The sequence below is a fragment of the Hydractinia symbiolongicarpus genome, chromosome 8 (genome assembly GCF_029227915.1).
Source record: "Hydractinia symbiolongicarpus strain clone_291-10 chromosome 8, HSymV2.1, whole genome shotgun sequence".
Lineage (NCBI taxonomy): Eukaryota > Metazoa > Cnidaria > Hydrozoa > Anthoathecata > Hydractiniidae > Hydractinia > Hydractinia symbiolongicarpus.
Window position 1 is genome coordinate 9,133,123 of NC_079882.1, and position 25,843 is coordinate 9,158,965.

The following is a 25,843-nucleotide window of genomic DNA, read 5'->3' on the forward strand; positions in this document are numbered from 1 at the left end:
ATGGTGATCTATCATACGACTAAGAGTGTTAGCAAATCTTAAATGTTCTCTTGGAATCCAGTTTACCGTAACACGACTCCTCTTCTCAAACAACTTGTTTTTATTCTGTCAAGTCTGGCTACGGGAAATAAAAAATACGGTTAATTTCGTTTAAGCAAAGCGAATTAGAAATTAAGTCTTGGGAAATATTAAATTTGCAGAGACGATGTTACACTGGTAGATGTCTAACATGAAGGTACCTCAAACCACCTCGTACCAATAGTATTAGCCGTTGCGTCTGTCAGTGACACATCTGTCATTTTAATTTCTGTCTCAATATGGTCAAGAATCACATTTTATCTATGTCGAGGTATTTTGTCAGATACATACTTTAATTTCTGCACCTAAAGTATGGTGTATCTTATTATTGAAGCCGAGGATTTTATGTTTAATCCAAATAAAGGGGTATTTCTTCTTGCATGTAGAAATGATAAATGGTGCATGTCTTAGTCATCCATCGCTCGTAATTTGTGATACAAGAATCAAATTCCTTACCCAAGAAGGCTAGAAAAACAACTACCCTCATAGTTGTGACTAGCTACTCGAATCAAAATATCTGTTCAACCTCGTCCCCGGGCTTGTTATGTTTTTATATTTTGACGAAAAAAAAGCTAAAAAGCTCTGGGACGGCATATGTTTTGTCTTGTGTACTGAGCTTGGTGACAAGGCCCAATGTCTTTTACTTCTTATTGCAAAAAAGTTAGCGCATATTATTATTTGCAACAAGGACGGGAACATCTGCGAGGAAGAAAATACTAGTATTTTTTTAATGCGCATGTGCAGGTCAGTGTAAACCCTCAAAAACAAATTTGAGTAGAACGTAATAATTTAACGAATTAAAATGTCATGGAAATATTCCAGTTTAAAGCACGCAGACAAACCGCAAGACTTTTACTAGAACAGGTATGCGCAATTATTTTAGGGATTTATTTAGAAAGGATATCTGCCAGACCAGAAAATGCCAAGAAAATAACCTTGAAAACCTTGAAATAGAAACATTGTTAAGCTGTAACTCGTTATATGAGAATATAATTTTTTCCCTAAATTTTGTGCTCAACGGCTTGTTGTCAGTTTCGTCAATTCTTGACAGTAGCTATTGTTGCTGCCAAAGAGCGACACAATTTAACAGAACTCGTACTTGTTTTCAACGGTGGTAAAGTTTATGCCTAACTTTGCAGTGCAGCAACAAGAACACATGTGTTTTGTAAACACCAAGAATGACAAATACTTGGTCAACACCAAAAATGAACGAATATGACGAAACAATTATTCATGTCATGTCTTTACTAGTATGAACAATGAAGACTAATTTCCAACTGCCTGCAAAAATTCAAAAAACATCATAGATATATGTCCCTTGAGACATACCTAAGGCCATTACCATTATGTAAAGAACAAAGGTAATGACAATAAGCATGCCTCAATGCATAACAGTCCCTAAGGAACACAACTAAATATAATGAATCAAAAACCTTTATACACATAGAGACTCGTACACTCATAAACATTAAAACAGATACATGAACAAAACAAAGACTGTTTCAGCTATATTTGTTTTTGCTTTATTTCACGTTGTCGCTATCGTTTAACTTTTCGTAATCAATTTTTGGCGCGCTTTTCACACGACCAGTTTTCATGGACAGTTATTGACGTCGTTGCAAATGGTCCTGTCCTTGCTTCGTAAAATCCTTAATTGCCGATTGCGACGTGATTTAGAAATGGTTGACACACGAGAATAAGATAACCAATACCTAAGTTCATAACTTCGTAAATAAAGAAATTAAAAAGAAAGTTGCGGACGTTAAGTAACTTCGTCCGAAATTAAACACTCAGAACTTTTTTTTAAGAACGAAATTGCCACGTGCCAGTTCCTGATGTGAATCTTCAAAGTTCTGATTAACAGACTAAAACGAACTGAATAAGTTAATTTCCAGTCTTTGAAATCCTAAATCCCTCCAACCCCTAGACAGCAACCTTGGTATCACCTCCTCAAGGACAATGACATGCGAAAAAAACTTACACTATAAAACTTTTAAGGATCTTTAAAAATGTGTCAGGGGCCCAGTTTAAGTAGCGTGCAAGAAACACACAAAAATAACTATTTAATGAACAGTTTATTATCTATCTATAAGTTTCTACAACAAATATATTTTTTTCTGCTTTAGCTTGGTTTTTAAATAAAAGAACACTAGAAAATGAAAGCTGACTTTCCATAAAAAAGCATTTTGCTCTGTGTTTTATTACTAAACTTCTACTTCGTCGAGGTCTATCCTTTGTGCGTAACAAAAATATTAGCAAATTTCAAAAAATATTAAAATATACAGTCTATGATACAGTGTACGCAGTTTATTTAGGATGAAACTTTTTCGTTGGATCGCGCGCATGCTCGAGAAGTAGTTTACAGGGTTGAAATTGGGCGTCTCCAATCTTAGCTTGGAATTTCTCCAGAAGTTTGACTAAATTATCAGCACCATACGTGTCGACAAAACGGAATGGCCCTAGAGAAAAATAGAAGGGGAACCTATATAAATAATATAAATCGCACAAACAAACGAACAATCGAGAAAAGAAACGAACGAACGAAAAAACAAATAAACAAAATTTACAAACAAATAAACAAACAAATATACAAACAATAACTTACCACCGTGTGGTGGGGGGAAGCCGATACCAAACACTGCTCCTATGTCACCATCAACCTGAATAAGATGTGTTGCGTTTACAAAGAAATTCAACAAAAAATGCTTTCAAACTGCTACTTCAAAATAACATTGCTCTTAAAACTGAATGGATATTTATTTCGCTATCTCTTGGTACGCGGAGTTGATTGCATTCTGATTAGGAATTCCAAAAAAAAAAAATTAACATTAGATCCCCTTGTCGATTAACAGTACCCTTTTAAGGATTTTTTTAAAAACCACTCCTCTTACAAACTCTTCTCCTTTAGAGGGGCGTTTGCTGAATGTTACCGAAACTTTTGTAAAGGAACTGAAATATTTGAAATATCCAAACAAAACATGGTCTAAGCTGCACCAACTTTTAATGCAAACGGTTCCTTTGCAAGAGAAAAAAATTTCAAAAGTTTATTAAAACATCCCCTGCAGGAAAAGGAAAATTTGACTTGGTTTAGAATAGTTGCAGACTAATACTTTTGTAATAAATACTTACTGGTGTTTTTAAGATACCTTCTTCTAAACACATGACAGCTTCATTCGTCATTCTGGATATCAAACGCATTGCCATTTCGTGGTCATTTAATCTAAACCAAAAGATTACGTAACATAGCAAGCACTGAAAAACACTAACAACAAACGTCAAAAGGAAAATATATTAAAAACCCACCCTTCGATAGGCGTTTTCTGGTACTTCTTGATGATTTCTAGTGCACCTTCGTTCACCTAAATACGCAAAAACAAAACATAATTTCTAATAGATGTGAAATTCAGTAAATATAAGACAACAATAGAACAGGTGTGATTCTGATTAATTACCTCTCGCTTTCCAGAGTATTTGTAGAAACCTTTCTTCGACTTTCGCCCTAAAACATTACAGCAGTAGCGAGTCTTGATGCTTCAAAGCAACAAACTAAACACAACAAAACACAAATAAATAAATAAAACCTAGAAATTTACCTAGAAATCCTCGAGCAACCATATCATGCAACATGTTGAAATCACCTCCAGCCATTCTAAAAAACACGTAAAGTACGATAGAATAAACTGACTACAAGTTACACTACGACAGTAGAAGTTAATTCTGCATACCGATCAGAAAATGTTTTTCCAAGAAAGTCTGCAATATGCGCTGAAACATCGATACCGACCTAAAAATATGAGATGACAATTGTAACTGCGAAACAAACTCCTATATTCAAAGCACAACAGGAATTTGAGTAAAGCGCAGGTTCATAAAAATGTAGACGATTTCTAACCTCATCAGTTAATGTGATGCAACCAACTGGGAAGCCAAAGTTCTTTGATCTTTTATCCAAATCAGTAGGAGCTACACCTTCTTGCAGCATGCAGAGAGCTTCTTGTAGTGTAGGCATCAGTATGCGAGTTGTGTAAAAACCAGGACCGTCCTAAAAATATTTTCCACATTTATTATAATATTACATTAAAAATATACCTAAGTGGATAAATTTTGGCGAGTATTTAATTTGGCGAACGATAAAAATGGAATATTTCACGGGGATTTAATTTCGCGAATGATCAATTATATAAAATTTGCGGGGATTTTATTTTGGCGAACGACACAATGAAATGGGTTTTTATTTCTTGAAATGTTTTATAAAAAATAGAATAAACGTATATATAAACACAAGATTTACCTGTAACAATTCTCTCTTAACATGTTCGTATTTATAAAACATGTTGCAAATATAAAAAAAGTTTGTTTGGGGAAAATTTTTTTTATTATTAAAAAAAACTTATTTTTTAAAAATATGGCGATTATTTAATTTGGCGAATAGTCAGTTATTAAAATTTAGCGGGTATTTAATTTGGCGAATTTCGCCGAAATTTTCCAAATTCGCCAAATTTAGTCCTCACTAAAATTTATCAACTTAAGGTACATAAATTTGAGAGGACGAAGTGCTTGTGGAAGAAACTTTTGCGGTTTTTGGAAAATTCGGTTGTTCCTGTTCATTCCAGTTTTCAATTAAAAATGGTCTCAGAAAATTTCGCTTCTATGACACAAAATCTTTAAAAATTAGTCGGCACCGGAAGAAAAGACTTTATAGTAAAGTTTTTAGCCGCCAAATTTTCTTCTGCAAACACAAATAATACTCGCCTCAACTACGATGACTGTTTTTCCTTGCTTCAAACCGACATCAACAGCAGCAGCTAGAAGTCAAAAAATACCAAATAAACTTTCAAAATCTATCAGACACGTTGCTGCAATTAATTTTAAAAATGCCCAAGTGCCTACCGGTTGTTTCTTTGGAGGTTTGAGCCGTTGTGATGATTTCCAAAAGAGGCATTTTATCTACAGGTGAGAAATAATGCATTCCAATTACTTTGTCAGGTCTTGAACTTGCAGCAGCAATCTACGAAAAATCAGTATGTTATACTCTGCTGATAATAAAACAGGTAAGAAAGGAAACTAAACAGGTAACTAAAGCAAACACTTGACAACATACATCTTTGATAGGCAAGGCTGAAGTATTGGACGCAAATATACAATGGTCTGGTGTAACGGCTTCAACTTCTTTTAAAACTCGATGTTTGATGTTGATGTCTTCAAACACAGCCTCAATAACCATGTCAGCATCTTTAAAGTTCTGAAATATGAAAACATTATGACCAGTTACTGTTCATAAATAAACCGAAAAACCGAACAAACAAAAATATAAATCAACATGTTTACTGTATAATCTATTTGTGATGTCATCTTCGACATTATAACATCTCTTTCGAAGGTTGTCATTTGTCGCTTCTTGGCTCTTTTGTTCATACTAAAAATAGATAAGTAGCAATTCCGTGTGTTCACCCAAGAAATTTTACATGTTGTAAACCCACAATGCAACGCGTCATCTTACTTGTTGTAAACTTGATCAACACCACGTGCTAAGCCTTCCACAGTTGCGTCTTTTAAAATGACCTCATGCCCAGCTTTGTGAATGCTTACCTGAAATTACATTACCGACATGGATTACGCTGATTTAACAAACCATCGTCTTGTTTGCCGCCGTTAAGCAGCAGTCGCATACAAAAATTAATATTCCTTGTGCTACTTACTTCAGCAATGCCAGCCCCCATGAGTCCTGCTCCAAGAACTGCAATCGTTTGTGATCGTCTTTGAGGTGCACCAAAATGATTTTTCTTACACTCGGTCTGAATTAAAGAGAGCAAGTAGTAAGTATCCATTTACAATAAAATTCCTATCTTCAAAAATATGTACATATGTGACCTGTGTCTTCATCTTTTACCTCACATAAGAAGAATAAAAAACGTGTGTATGTATCTTCAAAAGAAGCAGACGAAATAGAGTTCGATTTGTCATTGAATATCAAAAAATATAAATATTACAAAACTTTAAATACATGTTTTACCTGTCCGTTAAATAAACCAATCAACGACGCAGATTCTTTAGTTTGTGTCAGCTCACCAAAACCCTAAAAAATAATTAAATAGTTTAAAAATATTGGAAGCTGAAAAACAACTGCATCCAGTTTTAAAGATACTAACTTTGGCTTCTTCTTTATATCCAGCATCTGAACCGTTTTCCAAACCAACTTTTACAGCCTGTCAAAGAAATTATACTATGCTTGTCAGGTCGCACTTTTTTTCGCTATTTAAAATATTCTACTTTAAGCCATTTTTTCTTTTAGCTTATAGCTGCACCGTTAATAAAACATATTACATATGAGTATACCTCAATTATCTTCAAAGGGGCTGGATATAAGCCCATCGTTTTCTTCATAACAGTTTCAGTTGCTTTTTTCAAAACAAAATCTCGTACTGGTGAAACACTGAGAGGTACATTGTGTGATAACCCTACAAAAATTATTCTTTTTACCTTAGAGTATGGAAGGAAAGAGGGATGAAATTGAAACTTTCATATAGCATTGGAAATTGCAGCCTCACCTGCAATGCTGGTCCACGACTTTGCTCGATTAGCTTTTAACTTTCCATCACCCAGTTCCCTATAACATTTTTTATACTACATAAAAATTGGAAAAGAAAAAAATGAATAGCCAGTAACAGAGATCAAAATTTAGAATAACATTACGCATGGATACTTAACAGAGCTGATTTAAATTTTTTGGGCATTTAGATGAGGGTCCGTTGAAAAGAATAATTGAGATAAAGGAAAAAATGTAGCTTTTGGCTGCCCTAAAAAGTTTTTACCCCTACCAACCTGTAACAGGCCTTCATAGTAAATTGCAAAACAGAACACACAAGTATCTCTACTAATTTCTATAAAGCACATAAATTTCGCAAAATGTTATCTTTTTAAAAATGAACATGAGAATCATACTTAGCAATTTGAATAGCGACATTCTTCAGATGATTTTGCGTGTTAGTCTTTTCATCAGTAATACCAGGTCCTTAAACAACAAACACAAAGTCAAACATATCCAAGTAAAAAGCACAAATGAGAAGAGGGAAAGTGCATACCCAATGCCTCAACAACACGATCAACCAGGCCCATCTTCTTTGCTTTTACTGGTTTTATTGTTTTCCCTGTTAATAACATGTCAAGTGCTGTTGGCAATCCAACCTAGTGAAAATTAATAGTGACATCAAAACATGTCACATAAACCAAATGTCCCAGCTTGAACAACAACCAAGGTCATGTTTTATTTCTTAGTGATCAAAAAATATTAGATCAAGGAGCACAAGTTATTATTAAGAGATCCTTTGTGAGGCAAGTCATGTGAAAATAAAAAAAATACTGTAATAAATAATGAGTAGGCGCACTTAAATATCTTAATCACAAAGAAAACAACTTACCAAGGGTGGTAATCTTTGTGTGCCACCTGCACCCGGCAACAAACCCAACATCACCTCAGGCACGCCCAGTCCAGTTTTAGGGCTATTCACTGCAACACGATAATGACAAGCCAAAGCAAACTATGAGGCAATTATTCATTAAAATCCTCGGAGCATCCTGAATCTTCACCACCAAACTCATTGTTGCATTTACCAGGTAAAAGGATTACTACCAAAAACTCTGGTTACCTCGCTATGCCCATAAAATGTAAAAACATCTCCCCACTCAGTACATATGGTAAAAAGTGGGAAAATAAATCTTATAGAAAGAGAGCTATCCCTGTAAAAAAACATTGGTTATATAGATTTTGAACAAACTTCCTTATAGGTAAAGGTAGAACTAAAAAGTAAATATTATAAAACTAAAGCTTACTTCAAGTCCACCACCAAGACAAGATCCATTGATAGCTGCAACCACTGGTTTCTTGCTATTGGCAATCATATCAAACATTTTCTGACCCTCAGCAGCCACTGTAGTACCTAGTTCAACAGAATCTACAGCCTTTAACATGCTGATATCTGCACCCGCAATAAAGCAATCAGGTTTCGGAGACATAAAAACAACACTTTTGATATCATTGTTATGTGTTATTTCTTTGAAAATCTATAAAAAAGAAAACTGTTCAGTTTTTCTGATCAATTAGATGGCTTGATAGTACTTGTTGATTATGAGATGGACACTAACCATCTTGACTAACCATACATACCTCTGTCAATTCAGTTGAAAAAACCTCATTCAGTACATTCACCTATAAGTAAATTTTAGGAAAATATTTAGAAGCACATATAGGAACATTTTAGGAACATGAAATGACACTAAAATCCCTTGTCTGTTTCCTCCCCAAATTAAATACCCCTTCCCCCTCCACCAAAAAAAAATACTTAATAGAGTAAAAACAAACCTTTGAAGTTTTATCATTTATTTGTACTACAGCAACATCTCCATGAACATCATAGTTAATTATTTTACGATCTAAGAAAATAGTATTAAATCAATGTTTATCGCTTTTTTCCCAGGCAAAAACATGTAAAATTCACTTTATGTTACTTACTGCCTGACGAAGCAGCTGCTGCTGCATAGCTACGGTGCAAAGATGATATAATACTCCTACTACCTAAAAAATAGTCAAAATTATGATATTTACATATTACATTATTATTTAATTATTTAAAATCCAGGTTGTCATATACCAGTTAAAACTCTTCAGCAGTGTCAGCCATGGGCCAAAATCATTTTTCAATTCTATGAAATTTTTTTTCAAACAGAAGTTTTTTTCATATAGAGGTCAATTATAAATTTAAAAGTGTTGCTAATTATCAGATTATCAGGTTATTATGCTTTAAAACCTACTACATTAGAATGATAAAAATATATGCAATTTTGGTGACCTTGGAGCAATTCTTACAGGTAAGGCCTTTAAGGGATTTCACTATTCTTGTTAGCTTTCTGTTTACTTGCAACACATGGTCATGACTTTTCCCTACAGCCCAAAGTGTAGGATTTACTAACCTATTCCATCAGCATGTAAACTTACGTGTAATTTACAGAATTGACATGTAAAACAACGCTGGCGTAGCTTACCAATAAGAAAATTTGTGCGCTGTGGGGCATGACATTTCAATGATTACCTTACATTCTTTTATAAGTACAGCACTTATAACCATATTAAGGCTTAGATAAGTTATTTTTTAAAAATATGATACCATATTCCCAGCCTTGATGAATTCTTCTAATGTCCATTTCTTGTGTTATATACTGGTGTTTTAATTAAACAAACTTTTTAATTTCTTACACAATAAGAATTAATTAACACCACTAAACTTTCTGAACTTAGACAAGCCTTGCCATGAGTTTTTGTTAAGTGTGACAAATCACATGTCCAGAAAGCTCTGTTCATGCAATTTTTTCCATTGTTTTAAATCTTTAAACTTAATTTTTCCTTTAACGTTTCTTTGCTTTCTCAGGCCTTGCCATGATGTTTGTTGCCCAAACATTAAATCAATTGCGTAAATATTGCCATTTTCCCACCAATTCTATGCTAGAAGCACTTCCATTACTTTGAGCAACATACAAATCTACAGCCTTTTAAGGGTTAGGGGATGTTCACAAAGCAAGCTCCACATGCAGTAAACACCAAACATTGCGCCACTATCAAATAATTAAAATCATTATAAGGGTACAGATTTTTGCAAAGAAAATGTAGTACTTTGCAATATTAATTAGAATTATCAACAGAGGAGGGTGTTACAACAGTTTAATCTAATTTGGCAGAAAACATGACAGCAGTGTTGAGGAAGTTACAAATTATTTTTTCAGGGTGGTCTTAAAATTAAAATAAAAAATAACTTATAATAATATGCACCCATCTGTCTGTGACAGGCAAATTGGATGTGCTCATTTTCTTTGACGTTCCCGAAAAATGTATGCCTGCTATGTTAAATTTTCTGACGTTACAGGCCGATGTCAATAACACTACTTTAACATCAATATTCTATATTAAAACAATGAAGCCATTACAGTGCACCAAAAGCTTTAAGGTCAAATATCTTGGAAACGTGATGGTGACTTCAATGATTTTTCACTGCGTAGGTAACTACAGTACTGGAAAAAGGTTGTTTAACATATCCAGCGCGCAACATGCGTGGACTCCCTCGATATGTGATGTACCGTGTTTATAATAATAAGAAACAAAATCTGTCTCGATGTGTCGCGATGGTAGGTGATAATGAGAATAAAGAGAAGGTTTTTTTAATGAGAATAGAGAGAAAGTTTTTTTTATTTCAGACACATCTCTGCTTTATCTTTTTTTATTTTAAATAGGTGTATATTATAAGAAAATTTTTAATTTAAGTAATTCTAGCGCATTACTTTTTCAACGTATTTTTTTTCTAACGCTACTTTTTGTTCTTAAACTTTGAAAATGCGATCTCTAACGAAGTTTTTTGTTGTCGCCGCTTTTCGTTCTTAAACTTTGATAGCTTCGAGAATGACATCGAGACGGATGCATCGCGAAGCCCTCTCGACACAATTTGAAACTAAAAAAACCTCTATCACGGATCGAGAATACCGCCATGATACGCGAAGCGAGATGTTGAAAAACCTTTTTACAGTACTGTAGGGACCACCTGGGATTAATTTGGGGAAGTTTCCCAAACCTGGGATCCCAAATCCATTTCGGAATGGACGAGTTGACGACGTCATCAAAAACCTTTAAACGCTAATATCTCTGCAACTGTTTGTCAAAAGTACATGATCCTATTGATCAGCGTTTCAAGATGAAGGCAACATGTATACAAATTTCTAAAAAAAATTTTTTAAACCGTTTTTAAACCCTTATATCTCCCTAGGCGTTTGTCGAAAACAGATGTTCCTATACATTTTTTTGATCAGCGTTTCAACCTCTACACATTACAGCCAAAGAATGAACTAAATTTCACCATTTTTTTGTATTTCCACTGCCGACGTCAGCAAAAAATCTAAAACATCCTATTTTTTCATTGTTCTCCTGCCTAAGTGGATTTTTCTACGGGTTTTATCAACTAGTAATATATATTAGACTTGTGTGTGTGAGCTTACATGCCTAAGACCTACTTGTATAACTATACCTTTAGTTCTGCTGCCGTTCTTTTAAAGGTAAAAAACAGCATAATTTATCCTATCGCAAAAGGCAACGTTAAGGTTAATAATTTCTTTCCCATTAAGCATAACGTAAGCATACTCTAAGCTGGATTGTGTTTTTTGCATAAGCATATCCCTAAGCCTGATTTTGAATTTTCACTAGCTTAAAAAAATGTGCGTTATTTAAAACTAGAAAGGTTGAAGAATAATTCTTTAATGCTTTGGTAATGTCACGCTTTTTAAGCAACAGAAAAAAATACATGGTGTAATATAAGTGGTTTAAGCATCTGTTATAAAATAGACTTCTTACATTGAAATAAACACAGCCTGTGCACGAAAATACTTCCCCTTACACTGTCCAAACAGAATTATTTTAAGGGTTTAAAACCATAAAGTTATGTAGCAAAAGAAGTTGCTCAGATAATCATGTAATAGATGACTTTCAATGTTGAACATGCGCAGAAAAATCAGAAATCGACAGGCAAAAAAATGCAAACCATATGTGAAGAAAGTCAATTTACGGTTAAAAACTTTTGTACTGTGGCTACTAGTACCTTTCACTGATATATGACCTAAATCTAAACTACACGCCAGCTATATTCTAATTTCAAGATCAAAAGATGCCTCCAAATGAAAATAAATTTTAGAATGGACTGGTCTATGACTTACCGCCTGCATTATTTTGCCTGTCAATTTGCGTAAGAGGTCTGGAGACTATAAACAACACACGTCACGATGAAAATCGTCTATAACAGTCAGGGTAAACACTTAATTAGACGGCATGACCTAATTAGGCAAGTCGTTTAGTTAGGTGACGTGATGTAGTTTAATTAGGCTACCCGTAGTCTAACTAGGCGAACGAAAACTTTCTGTTGTACATACGTCGAAATCATTGCGTTTCGCACTACAATTTTTATGTGAATCAAATCTGTCCACTTTGCATATAATTTTGACCAATTATCGTTTTATTTGCATCGCGCATTTGTAACTTATGGCCCACTTTGTGTGGCACTATTTGTTGTTTTAAATAATGGATTTCAGCCATTCACGCTGCAGGGAAAAAATAAATATGGCGGACGTAAACGTCAACTAAATAGGCGAAACTTAACCTAGTTAGGTTATATATTTTATTTTAACATGGTTCTTAGTTGCGCAAACATATCGAGGCACGAGTGACAATTTTGGAATCATGGTCGCGTAGACTATCCATTCTGAACAAAGATTTTTTCGATTTTTTCTTAAGAATCTGTAAAAAGCCATTAAATATTGGTGGTATGCCCTAATTAGCCTGTCGCCTAAAGTGTTTACCCTGACTGTATAACGACGTATGCGCTACCCATCTTCAAAGTGAGTTGAACTTTGGACCCTGCATTTTTGGAAGCGAAACATATATAAAATGGTAAAGGGTTAACTTTTTACAGAGATTGATCACCTGCTTTTTGAAATTTTTTGTTTATTTACTAACATATCAGTATCAATCTAAGACCCATAAACCTTTTCCTGTGTCATGTTATTCTCCCAATCAGCAAATGTTACATGCATGTTAGCTTTTCTAAATCAGGGCGGAATGTTTTATAAAATCTTCGTTTCTTGCTACCTAGAGCTAATCTTAAATACAATTTGATATAACCTTACCTGCTCTGCTTGATGTTAGTGAAATTATATTTTGTAGGGATCTTCTTGCTTGTGAAGTAAACATGTTTAGTTTTTGGCTTGACTTGATAAGGTTAGTTAGGTGCAATTCACTTCCTCACTTCTTAACCTCTTGTATCGTACCCCAATACCAAAATAACATAAGGTGTATATAGTCGAGTTTCTTCCCTAGCCGACCTTTGATTGCAGTGAGGACAGAACCTTTTGGCGATGACAGGCGAAGTCTAGCAAATAGTCCAAAGTCCAATTCTTTGAACGGCAACAGTTAAATATTATACGGAACATTAAAGCATAGAAGATATGTGTACATGTTTTAGTCAATTTTTGTAACATATAATACTTATATTTTTAAAATCAAACAACAAACTACCTATTCTTGATATTTGAATTTCTTCTTATTTAAAATTTATGAAATTTTCATAATAAAAAGCATTTAATAAAAACTAATGTCTATTATGGAGGCGTAAGCTGTAAAATAAAAAATGGCGACCCATGTGGTGTATCTAAATGGTACAAAAAACCTTGATAATTTGTTGGGATTTCTCAAAGTAAATTCATCGTTAGTTAAGTTTGATAAGAAGAAGAATGTTGGATTAAATGAGGTGAATTATACGTTAATTTTTACTAGTTAGGTAGCTACAGATATAGAGACAGTTTTCGTATAATGGAAACTCATTTTGTGAATTCAATTTTAGATAGATACATGTGCATATTTTACATGGCTAGCTCACTAATATCGAGGGATATACCCTGTCTATTATTTCCAGGAGGAACCATGTTTTAGATGGAGAGTCCTAGAGTATTAAATGCTCGTTTTCAGCCACGCAGACCCAATTAGGGCCCACGCTACAGTCAGGGATAACCGCAAATTAGGCTATAATAGTCTAATTAGTCTACGATAGCCTATTTAGGCGATTTATCTCTCCTAATTAGGCTATCAACATGGTTTTTGCTGCCTATCGCTGTTCTGTTGCATAATCGCAATGATTTTATTAGCTAAAAACATTTTATAGAACCCCCTTTTGATGGTCCAAATATATTTTTCTTTATTATTTGCGCTGTCAGAAGATATAGCGTTTAGTTTGTTTTGATTAAGAACGCATGCGCTGTGTTACGGCTTCTTTGTTTTACGGCCACGGTTGCTTTTGAAAAAAAGCTAAATTTCCAGTGCGCATATTTTTAACATGGTGGCGCATAGCCTAAATAGACTATTTCTCCTCTAATTAGCCGATCCAAAGACTTTTGACGTATAATTTTTAGTCCCGTGAAGCAAACTATAAAAAATTTTGCTCGAACAAAGATGATGTAATGAGCAACAAAGCTCCGAAAGAAGATGGTGCGACCAAACGTGGTTTTCGAGATAATCATAAAAGAAGATAGCAAATCGCCTAAATAGGAGATACTCGCCTAATTAGTCTATGAAAAATCTCCTAACTAAGCTACTAGCCTAATTTGGCGTGATAGCCTAATTTGCCGTTATCCCTGACTGCGCTACTAGACAACTCCTGGCAACATCTAACGGCCCACACATGAAGCCGTCTCCCCAATTTCCCTCACATGGCTTGCGTTAAACCGGGGCTATGGTAACATTCACTCGCCCATGTTGAATCGCCATCAAGAGGAATCGGACCCCAGTCTCCCGCACAGAGTACGAGAGCTATAACCACTAATCTACGGCGCCTTTATGTTTTTTTCTGTAAAACATAAATTGTTTCGACTTTTTTAGAAACTATTGTGTTTGGTTGGGAGTAAAATAGCTTTGACAGGATGGCACTTTATTAAGCCCAGTCTAATAAAAGTATTAGGACATGGCTAGTGCACCAATACTGGTTCTTTAGGCTCAAAATCGCTTAAGGAATCAATAAATTTAAAAATGGCATGTGCACAAATTAATATAATAATCATTAAGGATGTAAAGGAAAAAACTCACTTGGTGAGTAGTCTCAGAAAAACCCTTATAATTTATTAATATTTTTTCTTATTTTTTTTGTTTGCTTGATGAGAGACTTATTTGATGGTGTTATTTTCATGAGATGTTGATTTTCCAAAAAGAAAATATAATTAAATAAACACACACAATGTTTTTTTACTGTACGTTTTAAGATTGCTTCTTTTTCCGAACACGTGGTCGCTGTCTTCTCGTTTTTGCACCATTATATTCAGCATAATAAATTAAATTCAAAAAGGTTCCCGGTTTTATTTTTCTAATAACGTTATGAAATTATTTGTAATTATTTATAATTATTCAAAAAAATGCATATTTTTTTCTTTCTGTCGTCATAAATCGCTTATCAGTAATTTATAAAAAAAATCTGGGAACCTTTTGTGCATAATTTATTCAGCTTTTCATTACCGAAAATTTCAATAAGCCAATAGGAAGCTTTCAGAAAAAGAGACCACAAACTTAATGGCATGTATCTGAAAATTTACTAACAAGATGTATATTTGTTTTTAAAGATTTTTGTAGGTCTTATGAAAATGTGTGAACTGAGTATGGAGAAAGATGATAGAAGTGCAAACTTTTTTTTATGCTGAATAAGCGTGTGCCCGTTTAGAATTATTAATAGACAGAAGTCAGTGTTACAACAGAAAGCGTTATGCATATATACTCCTAAACTTTGATTTTTTTAATGATTTTTTTAAGACAACAACGTTTATCTATATCGATGGTGAAAGTGAACTATCTAAAAAATATTATTAGGCATATTTTTATACAGTAGTTCCATATCATGCTTAATGTTTAAAAAAATATGCTCAACTCATCTTGCACATATTTTCTCGAAGGCGTGAAGGATATAATACCTCTGAAAAGGCTTTTTCCAGAAAAAAGGGATGTTTCAAATATTTTTTCCAAAAAACCTCAAAAAAAAATTGTTTCCTTTACAGTATATAACCTTAACTGAACGAAGGTGCAGATAAGCCGCTACACCCATATAAGGGCGGTTTAAATTGGGGGCTGTCGACCGAAACCACCCGCACTTTCCCGAACTCGCCCTGAACATTACGAAGTGCAATACCATGCCTACGATTGTTGGAAGAAGGCTTTTAAAGATAAAAGAGTTATTAAAGTTTATATATAAGTTATTTATCAAGTAAATCTTATTATAAACTATCAAAAAACAGTTCTTTTAAGCACTTCACTACCACATAGTAAGTTTATTTAAAGTTTTATAGTTTTTTAAATTATTAGTGTCTGTTTTTCTTTTCTTTTTCGGGCATTGTTCGGGTCTATGCGGGTTTTTTCAGGCAAATGCTTGATTTTTTTCAAAACGGCTCGCCCAAAAACGCCCGCACTTTTTACGGTATATGCGGCTCATCAGCACCCTCGTACTGAACGAAATTACACCTTTTGGATCTCAAAAATGTATAGTTTTTTTGCAAAATAATCAATGTGAATAGCATTTAAGAGCAATCGGTGCTTTAAGCTGCAAATTACCTAAAGAGAAGGTACTGGTACTTTAACTAAAGCAACGGTATTGGTCCTTTAGCCACGCCGAAAGTATTAATCCTATTAGGTAAAAATACTCGATCAAGTAAATCTGAATCTTCCCAGCTGAGTAAGACATGCCTGAATCAGGTGAGTATTTTTCTGCTTCTATTGGGGGCAGCAGAATAAATACTCAACCCTGGCAAAGTGCATTCTGATTATTGGTTGCCATGAAAATACTGTTAAATTATGTGACGATTCACTAATCCAAAAAAAATATTACTGTGCCGTTCAAAGGCAATATGGATGGTGACTTGATTTGGATTGCCAGCATGGTATGCACTCTTCCTATTTTGCTTTCTTAACACTAGCTAAAAGATGATGATAACCTGTAATATTAGAGTCGACAAAGGTTATAATCTTATGTTTTCTTTTTTCTCACAACTATCCTTCCCTAAACATACAAAACTTCAAATCACGTGAAAATGAAATGTTATGGGTCCAAGTTTTTGCATTTAAAGTAAATTTTCAACTGGACAATGTCATTTATAATTTGGCAAGTTAAAACAGGACTGCAGTAACATGTGCCATGACTTACCCGATCCAGTGATGTTGCCCTATTAATTAACACTTACTTGATTGAGTGAAAGTGGTGTACTGTTTGAGGCAGGGGTAAATTTAATACTTCAATAGTGAGAGAACCCCAAAGTAAACCACAGTTCCATATTATATTTTCATTAGTGGCTCTTTCTATTAATCAAAAATTTATAATGCGGAAACCCAAGGTTGCTTGCGAAAGACGGGAAAAATGAAATCAATGTCCATATTTAGAAGAACGTGGTTATTCTGCTGTTCTATTGTTAAGTGAACCTCTGAGTTCCGCACAGATAATACACACTTTTTTTGCCAGGCACAACTTACAAACTCTTCATCCTAGTTTGTATAGAACAAGCATGAGACACATTCCTTCTGTTTTACCCTTGTCTATCAGTTGCCACACGAATTCAAAAAGGTGGTTTATTTGTGTTTTGACAAAACAATTTTGTATGATTGTTATTGTCTTATTTTAAATTCCTCCCTCGTACAAACCGCAGCATGATGCCATCGTGTTGTTGTATTTAACGTCAGCTTTATAAATAATTTTTTTTGCTAAGCATTCTCCAGTTAATGGGAAATTGGTTTTCTTCTTGCAATAACATGGTCAGTGATGTATACAGGTTTCTTTGTTTTGGATTTCCGTTTTGTGCTGTTTTTAGATGTTTTGCATGATTGGCATACAAGAACAAGCTTTGGGTTTTTTTTGGTTAAGTATCTCGTGGCACTTATATTATTAGTTATTTTAAAATGTTCTGCCTGCTTGTTGGTTTAAACCAACTAAGCAGAGAGAACAGTTTCGTATTGGTTTTTTGCATTTTGAATTATTATTTCATCACAAGATGTTTCGTGAATTTCTGTCATAATCATTTCCAGAATCGCTCTGAGAACGGAAAATGGGTTGTTTAGACTTGATGTTAACATATTGCTGTTTCCAGGTTTTTCTAATGGACTTCTTTGTTGTTGAAGGATGCGTTCAAGAAATCTGTTTGGAAAAATTTGTTTTGATTGTAATAGAAAGTCCTTCCTTTTCCCCAAATTCGGTGTGGGATTTTCAAACCTCGCCTCCTCAATAATTTTTGATATACTAGTCCAAATTGATTTAAACTTGGTACACACACATGGCGTCATTAGAGAAACAAAATAGCAGTGATATTTTTTTGTTTATGTCAGCACTTTTGTATATACTTTAAATATTATACAGAACCCTACAAATTTGACAGTTATCAAGAGCACAGTCCAACTATTTTTATATTTAGGGTCCAGTCTACTTTGTTGATGACATCAAAATATCTGGACATAATACAGTGGCTAAAACATTGGTGAATTTATCCGACCATAAGTTTTTATTGGGCCAGAATGAATTCGAACAGGCGGAAGTGGATCAATGGCTTGATTTCTGTCAATGTAATCTCACTGGCGGTGACAGTTTGCAGACAAAATCGATCTGCAAGGTACCTTTATACTCTAAGTTTGGACTAGGATTAGGTGGGGTATTGGATATAACATTTACATGATATTAAATGTGATAGTATATCCTTATCTATTTTCAATTATATTTGGTGTAAAAATCAAAGCCTTTTATCATATTAGCTTCTTAGATTGGTAAAACCTTAACCTGTTAAGATATAGCTATTCGGTTAGGCCTAGTCAGATGTTCACGGTTTGCGATCTATTGTCTTTGTTGGCTATTAATTTGAAATTATATTTTTCTGCCATTAGTTATGAAGGTCCTGTAGATTAATTTTTACCCAGAGGAAAAAAGTCTAGCACCATGAAGGATTTATTTGTATATATATATATGTAAACCTGCACATTAGCCTCCCAAGTGCTGCAAATATGATGGATCGAGTGAGACTTGCACCCACGACCTTCAAAGGTCTGCACTGCATGCTGTCGGTTTATTTAGATTGTAACGTGTTTCCAACTTGCTGTTTATCTTCAGGAAAATGTTTTTTCAATTACACCAATCGTTTTTTCCTTTTTAGAATTTGAATGCTTATTTATCAGACAAAACATATTTTGTGAACGACACTTTGACACTAGCGGACATCATGATGTGTTCGTACCTTCGAAAAGAAATGGTAACTAAATCAAGCTTTTATTTCTAATCTAAATGTTTTTTGCGAAGTAACAAAATAGGCTTAGTTTACCAAAGTCCGTTCTCACCTAATTATATTGACTGTTTTCAAAAAACCTAAATTTTCAATTCGCGAATTTATGCCACATAGTTTAATTTCCCTGCATCTATTTCCATGTGATGCTTCTGGAGGATATTAATGGAATCTTAAGTTAAATATTTATATTCGTGTACCTATTTTAACCATCTCACTTTTTTAAGGTCAGTCTAACTTGCGCTGAGAGAGAAGAACTGATCAACTTAACAAGATGGTATAATCAGGTATTTGAATTTAATAATATACACAACATTCGTGAATCTATCCAAATTTAGCTGAAATTATTTTTCTATGTTTTTTTTATTTATAGATGCAAAGTTTACCAGGACTTTTACAAAAATCCAAGCCGATTCTAATTCAACGTACATTGTTGTATTAAAAAAAATCATTAATGTTAAATATATTTATTACATAATTTTACATCTGGTTGAAAGAATTTGATACATCTACTGGTAAACAATAGCGCGATATTCAATATCCTTGTTTGGATCAATGATCATTTTCTCCCAGCATGACTGAGTATTGTTCATCTCTGTGAAGGGCATATAAGGACCAATCAACGATCTTCCAACGCATTCGTTTGTTGTTGAGTGTTTTTCAAATAACTGTAACAGAATGTTTGTATTGTGAATATGATGTGGAGAACCGAGAAGGAAGTTGAACTTTTTATCGATTGAAACATCTGTAGCGGATGAAAAGATTCCTGTTTTGTGCTCCATTACTTCCTCGCTACCAACAATTAACGTTGCTTTAACGAAAAGTTCTGCAATAGGAAAGTAGAACTTGATGAGAATATATGTAATATCTGGTTAATTGTTAAAGTTATAGAGCGTTAATATTGTAATAAGTCAAAACTTTTAACACCTACCCTTCTCTGTGTTTGATTCACTTGAATATTTCTCATAATGGCAAGATAAAATTTCACCATCGAAGCTTTTCGTATTTGAATTCCATCTTAACCTGGTAACTATTTCACCTCGTGGTGTTGCGTAACTTGACTGAAATAGAGAGCATGATGTAATATTATTGGATTATAGTTCTAGTTTTACGAGCACTACTTCAGATTTGCTGTACAATTTAAAATTGCCACTTTTCTCGTCAAGAAGGTGCGCTGGAGTTTTACGCATTAACTAAGAATTACTTGAGATATTGCTTTGCGTTGAACCGACAAAAAAAATCCTCTCTGTTAATACAACCAAGTTCAAAGTGGTCAATTCGAAATTCATGTTTTTTAAATCAATTAAATAATTTTCACCAAAATATCATACATTGTCTTAAAAAAATAATGTTTCGCGACGTATTATGCCAACAATATGTCCATGCCAATTTGCCCGATTTAAAACGGATCCAGCAACCCATACTTTATCGGAAAAAAATTCGGTAAAAAGTAATTAGATTTTGGCTCACTGACTAATCCTTTTACTGATTTCAATTTTTTACTATTTTTTTTTTACCGAACAGTCAATTTTACCGTCATTATTTTATTTAAGTTTTTGATTTTCTTTTTTGTGCGGGGCCAAAATGCCTAAAAAATTAAAGGCTTGAAGTTTGGATATTTTCATTTCGCTTTTAATTGAAATTTTTATGTACAATGAGATAAATGCGTTATTTTCTGTTTGCTTGTTTTTTTTTTATTTATTTTTCCTATATATATAGGTAGTGCTTGTTTTGAAAAAAATGTTTCCGTGACTTATTCCAAATCGATAATTTGAAAGGTTTTTTATGAAGAGAAAATGAAAATGAAAAAATGTTTCGGTAATAAATGTCAATGTGGTGAGCCTTATTCAAAGCTTACCACATAAAATACTAAAAATTGATCTGTCAAGCTACTATTATATCATCTTTAGATATCCATTTCTTTTCTCTGTTCCTCAAACAAGGTTGAAAAAAAAATATGATCGTGTCAAAAGTGATAGTATAAAACGTAGAAAGTTTCTTTCGACAAGGGAGCAGTACCAAATTTTGTAATTAGATTGTTGCAACTTTTGGTAAAACTTACGCAAATATATTTTGTTTCTTTATACAACTGCATAATTTACCTGTGAATTAGGCACAATTTCGTCTTCAACAAAAAGTGCATTTTCAGCCTGGGCAATATTTTCAATTGGCACGTGAAAATAACCTATAACTAGTTCTGTGTTATGTCGGTCTGCATCATATAATGTTAGGCGAAGATTATAATCTGATGGTTGCTTATTTTTAAAAGGTAGTTCACAACAATAACCAGTAGTCCATACAGCTTCAGTTTTTTGTGTTATACTTTGAAATACGGATTGTTTTCTTTTTACAGTCGGTGATTGGTTATTTTTTTTAACTTCAATTTTCATTAATGGCTTTATTATCCATGTGGAACCATTAACGAAAGATGATGGGTGATGTTTGACATCCACACCAAGAATTTCAATTAAAATCTTATTTTTCAAAAACTGCAACGAACATTTTATTTTCCCAATCTCATGCGTTCTGTCTTGATTATAACAACAATCAGAAACGTCAGTTTTTTTCTCCTTCGTTTTGTCTTTATACATTGTTAAATCAATTTCTTCTACTAATGTTCTACTTCTGTTTCTTCTTTGCTGCGGAGGAGTGTTTACTAATGGATTTGACAATGAAGGTATCTCAAATTCGTATGTTTCTGAAATAACATAACAATATAATTACCATTGCGTTAAGCCACCTGCTTATATATTTTTGTTTATTTTTTCGGGCGCCGCCTTCTCAAAACTCCTCAAATTTCAAAATAGCTCCCCAAAACTCCTAAAACCTTCTCTAAAAATAGATTTTACCATATTTCTCCGCAAATCTCAATTTTAATTTTACATCCTGTTGCGTTTTTTCATTCACAAAATGCATGGAAGTGCTGCGGGTGCACAGAATAAATTATGCTTCCCTCAACCTTTCAGTTTTGTGGAAAATATGAAAATTTTCTCAAATCTCAATTTTTTATAAAGATAACCATTTACGATTTGAAATGCATTCGTGTGGTTGGCATTGTCGCTTTGTTTAAGCTTACCTCCTGTGCAAAAACATGTAAAAGCAACAGTTTGTACAATGCATCTATATGGTACAAGAAGAAGGACTAAGATGATAGATAAAGATCTATGTTGTACCTTGGCCACGTATGACATTTTCTGCTAAACTTTGAGTGCGAGCTCGAGACGTAAATGCCAGGCTGGTCATACTTTTGTTGATGGCATCAAGTGAACCTATAAAAGTTTATTCATATGAAAAATAGGTATAATTTCTTTTGTGCGAACGTCAATTGCAGAAATTTTACGGTTCTCGCAAAATGTTGTACTGCGTCACTGAAAGAAAATTTTTTCATTCTAATTAATTAATAGTTTCGAGTTTCTGTTTAAAATTGCATGGTATCTGCTCACGGTATCAGAAACAGGAAATCCTAGAAAATGTGAGAAACTCTTGCATGTAGAGATTACCAAAGGGAAAAATATTCGCGAGTATTAAATTTCGCGACTTTGTACATTTTTAAAGAATTCGCAAAATGCTTAACCTTTCCGGATTTCTATGATTTTTCCAATTTAAACTTAATATGAACGGTCACCAAGAAAGAATAACGGTTCTTTTAAAAACCTTTTCAAATTTTGAAACAAGCTTTTTCGATCAATACAAAGTACAATTTCGTAGTAATCTAATTCTCGCGGAATTTCCGTAGCTTTCCCTTTTGCGAAATTTAATTCTGGCGATATCGAAAGAATAGGTTATTTTTCTTTTACGATATCGCGAACATTATTTTTGTGAACTAGATCAAACTTTCCGGCCACTAGCTACTAAAAAAATAATTTACCAGTGTTAATGTTCCGTGCTGGTTTCTTTTCTCTGAGCGTATGCGATCTCGTTCTTCCAAGCTGCATGTTGTTTACCTGTAAAGCAAAACAAAAATTGTTACCAGTGATTGAAATTCTTCTCAAGTACATGCAAAACTCTCTACGACAAAAAAAATTTAAACATTGAAAAATGTTCTACTTTCGTTGTAATGGCTTCCTTTCAGACTTTACTCCGGTATTAGATGTTTTGACTTATTGAATCTGAGATATATTCAGCTGTCCCTCTTTTTCAAACTTTCTAAGACGTCAAATAAAAGTTGTTTGAACATGGCAACTGTTTTATGTTTGCTTCCAACACAGGGAAAACAACGAGAAATTAACGTGCTTATAAATTGTTTCTATCACGTGACCAAAACAATACCATGTTTTCGTATTTCGTTTACATTAGCTTTTTATTCGTTATTTTAATTTTTTTATATTTCCTTTTTTTTAAATAGCTCCAATGGTTCTATTTATCTGATGCAGCTTTAAAGAGCGATTTTCTTTTGGATATTTTATCAGTCCTTTTATTGTTTCAAAAATTGTTTGTACTTTTTATAAAAAAAGACTGGACTACTTTTTGAAGTAATTTCTTGGGCGTGTTTTTAAAAGAGTTTATGCAACCTTATTCTTTTCCAACTTTGTGCCCAGGGTTCTTTTTTTGACAATTTCGGACAGCGAGAAAAAGCCATGGGAACTAGAGAAAACATTTTTTATATTTTTTGATAGCATCACAGAAAAATCTAAAAGAGGGAGGGGTAACAAAACATGACAGTGACGGGGGTTACTAGTCCCATAAATAATTTTTTTGCGAATCTTCTTACACCTGCAACTTTTAACCACCATAGCTAACCCTTTAAGGATATGCAATCACAGATTCTACGATATTATAATCGCTATAATTGTGAAAATAAAATTATTGAGTTCTTCAAACATTAAAAATGCAAAAACAAATCGTAGGTGAATGAAGAACTGTTAATTAAAAAAGCCAAATAAGCAGATTATTTCTGCCATTAGTTGAATTAAAAAATCTGAATCGAGTAGGACGTATATTCAACATAATAAAAAACATGCTATAAGCATATATTCTTTATCGTTTATTGATTTGTGTACGCTTAATGTTTGTTAAAAGATCTAAAAAAGCGTGCCTGGCAACGTATAGATAGTTTCTTGTGCTTTCTACCCTTGGAGCCTTCATTACGATAGGGAACGTCTAACAACGTACACGTAAATGTGTTCCCAACAAAGGCAGTACAATAGCGAATACAGTAATACGCATTACAAAAAGCAGGTATACGTAGTAATTAGAAACGTACTTACTTTCGATTTTTGATTCACTAAATTCCTGACGACATTTCCTCAAGAATAAAATTTAAATATTTGATGTGAGCTTCTCTCGACAGTTACAAAGAATATTTATCATAGTAAAGCGGACGTATCAAAGACAAAAGAACTTCGTTACCAGTATTCCACGTCTTATATTTAAATCATTTTCAAAGAGCACTGTATAAGAGGGTGTTAATAATGAAGAATCTTTCTTTGGTAGAGTGCAGGCGATAATTTCTTATTAATAATTCATCTTAGTAAATCTGATTAAGGAGAAAATGGCGCCTAATTTGTTGCCACTTCACAGAAATGTTGTTAACAACTTGCGAGATTTTTCTCTGATATATTTTATTCAACATTTATAAAACCTTACGTCATTGAAAACCAGAATGCCGACTAACCTCTGTACCAGAACACAAGCAATTCATAAGCTTTTGCAACACTGAATGCGTACTTCTGAGAGGAAAACTAAAAAACTTGTTTTAACCTTAAGCAAGAGCTTAGCTATACAACATGAAAAAAACCATCCTGGACTGTCCAGTCTAATGAAAATTATCTGCTGTATTCACGTACGCAGCATGGTTTTTTGTGATATTTCCAACAACAAAAAAATATGATAAAAACGGATGCAGCCTTCTCGTCTCAGACCTCTTATTAATGAAAAGGGATTGGTAATAAGGGAATAGGTAGTTATGGTTACGTATATCTAGAATTTCAATGCCTTTTGATTATCGATCGTGTCCAATCCAAATAAGAATGTCTACAACTGCAAAGCAGTAATATTTTAAGTCCATTTCGGTGGGATATTAGCTAATATCACGTTCATACTTATCGTTCATTTTATCGCTTTTAGCGCCATACTAAACTTAAAAAGTAAGGCCTTTGAATTTTAACTGTGTTGACGTAGCAAGTAAGGTTAAAATGCTCTTTAAGTGAGGATTAGTGTAAAATATACTTATCCTCGCTACCTACAACTCTCAACCGAATAAAAGAGTTTATATGGGTAATTGACAAGGGTATCTTGTATCTTTCTGACATCTAAGACGGCGATACGATATTCGTATCACCGTCCCCGTGTCAAAAAGATACAAGATACCCTGGGGTCGAGGTTGGGGAATACAAAGAATTATTTTAGCCGTAGAAACTTTCGCGAGCAGAAACGTTTGCGAAAACTTCTATATTTTGCATACATAAACTTTCGCGAATCATCCAAAATTTAACGCAAAAAAGTAAAACTATTCGATTTTTCTTGCCAAAAAAAAAAAAAAAAAAAATTCAAAAACAGTGAATACAACACTATCTATAAACAACAAAATGTTTTCAAGCTTTTCATTCCAAGTCTCATTTTTTCGTGTACATCAACTTTTGCAGATTTGACTAACAGTCGCTAAATACGCGAAAGTTTCTCTTCCTGGAATCTTTCATGCCTAAAGTAGTTCGAAAATTTGGCCAGCACGAGATTATGTTACACTGGAGGCAAACCATAGTAATAATCAACATAGACTCACTTTTTTTACTAACTGATTCAAATGCTAGCCACCAATTATTTTAAATTGAACAAAATCAGAGTGTTATATATCACGAATAAGGAGAATTGGTTTGGCCCAATCGACCAAAGAGACTCCGCAATGTTAAACTATCATGCCGAAACGTTTTTAGACGTACAAACTAACACTACATCTACTTCA

General features: G+C 33.7%; 3 protein-coding genes across 4 annotated transcripts; 1 reads left to right on the forward strand and 2 right to left on the reverse strand.

Moving 5' to 3' along the window:
• Positions 1 to 2,134: 2,134 nt before the first annotated feature.
• On the reverse strand, positions 2,135 to 13,039 carry LOC130654138 (trifunctional enzyme subunit alpha, mitochondrial-like). The gene is made up of 26 exons (XM_057456673.1): positions 12,790 to 13,039; positions 8,588 to 8,650; positions 8,438 to 8,508; positions 8,243 to 8,284; positions 7,909 to 8,139; positions 7,497 to 7,616; positions 7,161 to 7,263; positions 7,021 to 7,090; positions 6,627 to 6,685; positions 6,415 to 6,536; positions 6,228 to 6,284; positions 6,092 to 6,154; positions 5,778 to 5,873; positions 5,579 to 5,667; positions 5,407 to 5,494; positions 5,180 to 5,320; positions 4,969 to 5,086; positions 4,831 to 4,883; positions 3,971 to 4,120; positions 3,804 to 3,862; positions 3,672 to 3,727; positions 3,531 to 3,577; positions 3,382 to 3,437; positions 3,208 to 3,298; positions 2,684 to 2,738; positions 2,135 to 2,537 (listed from the first exon to the last, which is right to left on the reverse strand). Exons 1-26 carry the CDS (start codon positions 12,851 to 12,853, stop codon positions 2,386 to 2,388), a joined length of 2,316 nt encoding a protein of 771 aa, XP_057312656.1. The 5' UTR covers positions 12,854 to 13,039; the 3' UTR covers positions 2,135 to 2,385.
• A 180-nt stretch (positions 13,040 to 13,219) lies between these two features.
• LOC130654140 (eukaryotic translation elongation factor 1 epsilon-1-like) lies at positions 13,220 to 19,425 on the forward strand. The gene is made up of 5 exons (XM_057456676.1): positions 13,220 to 13,409; positions 18,088 to 18,282; positions 18,817 to 18,912; positions 19,170 to 19,229; positions 19,316 to 19,425. The coding sequence occupies exons 1-5, from the start codon at positions 13,290 to 13,292 to the stop codon at positions 19,382 to 19,384; spliced, it is 540 nt and encodes a 179-aa protein (XP_057312659.1). The 5' UTR covers positions 13,220 to 13,289; the 3' UTR covers positions 19,385 to 19,425.
• LOC130654139 (uncharacterized) lies at positions 19,384 to 24,364 on the reverse strand. Of its 2 annotated transcripts, none has more exons than XM_057456675.1 (6): positions 24,150 to 24,364; positions 22,811 to 22,886; positions 22,116 to 22,211; positions 21,045 to 21,640; positions 19,874 to 20,003; positions 19,384 to 19,768 (listed from the first exon to the last, which is right to left on the reverse strand). In XM_057456675.1, exons 2-6 carry the CDS (start codon positions 22,875 to 22,877, stop codon positions 19,452 to 19,454), a joined length of 1,206 nt encoding a protein of 401 aa, XP_057312658.1. In that variant the 5' UTR covers positions 22,878 to 22,886; positions 24,150 to 24,364; the 3' UTR covers positions 19,384 to 19,451. The 2 variants fall into 2 exon arrangements, with proteins under 2 accessions (XP_057312658.1, XP_057312657.1); XM_057456674.1 differs by lacking the exon at positions 24,150 to 24,364 and adding an exon at positions 22,990 to 23,164.
• Positions 24,365 to 25,843: the final 1,479 nt, after the last annotated feature.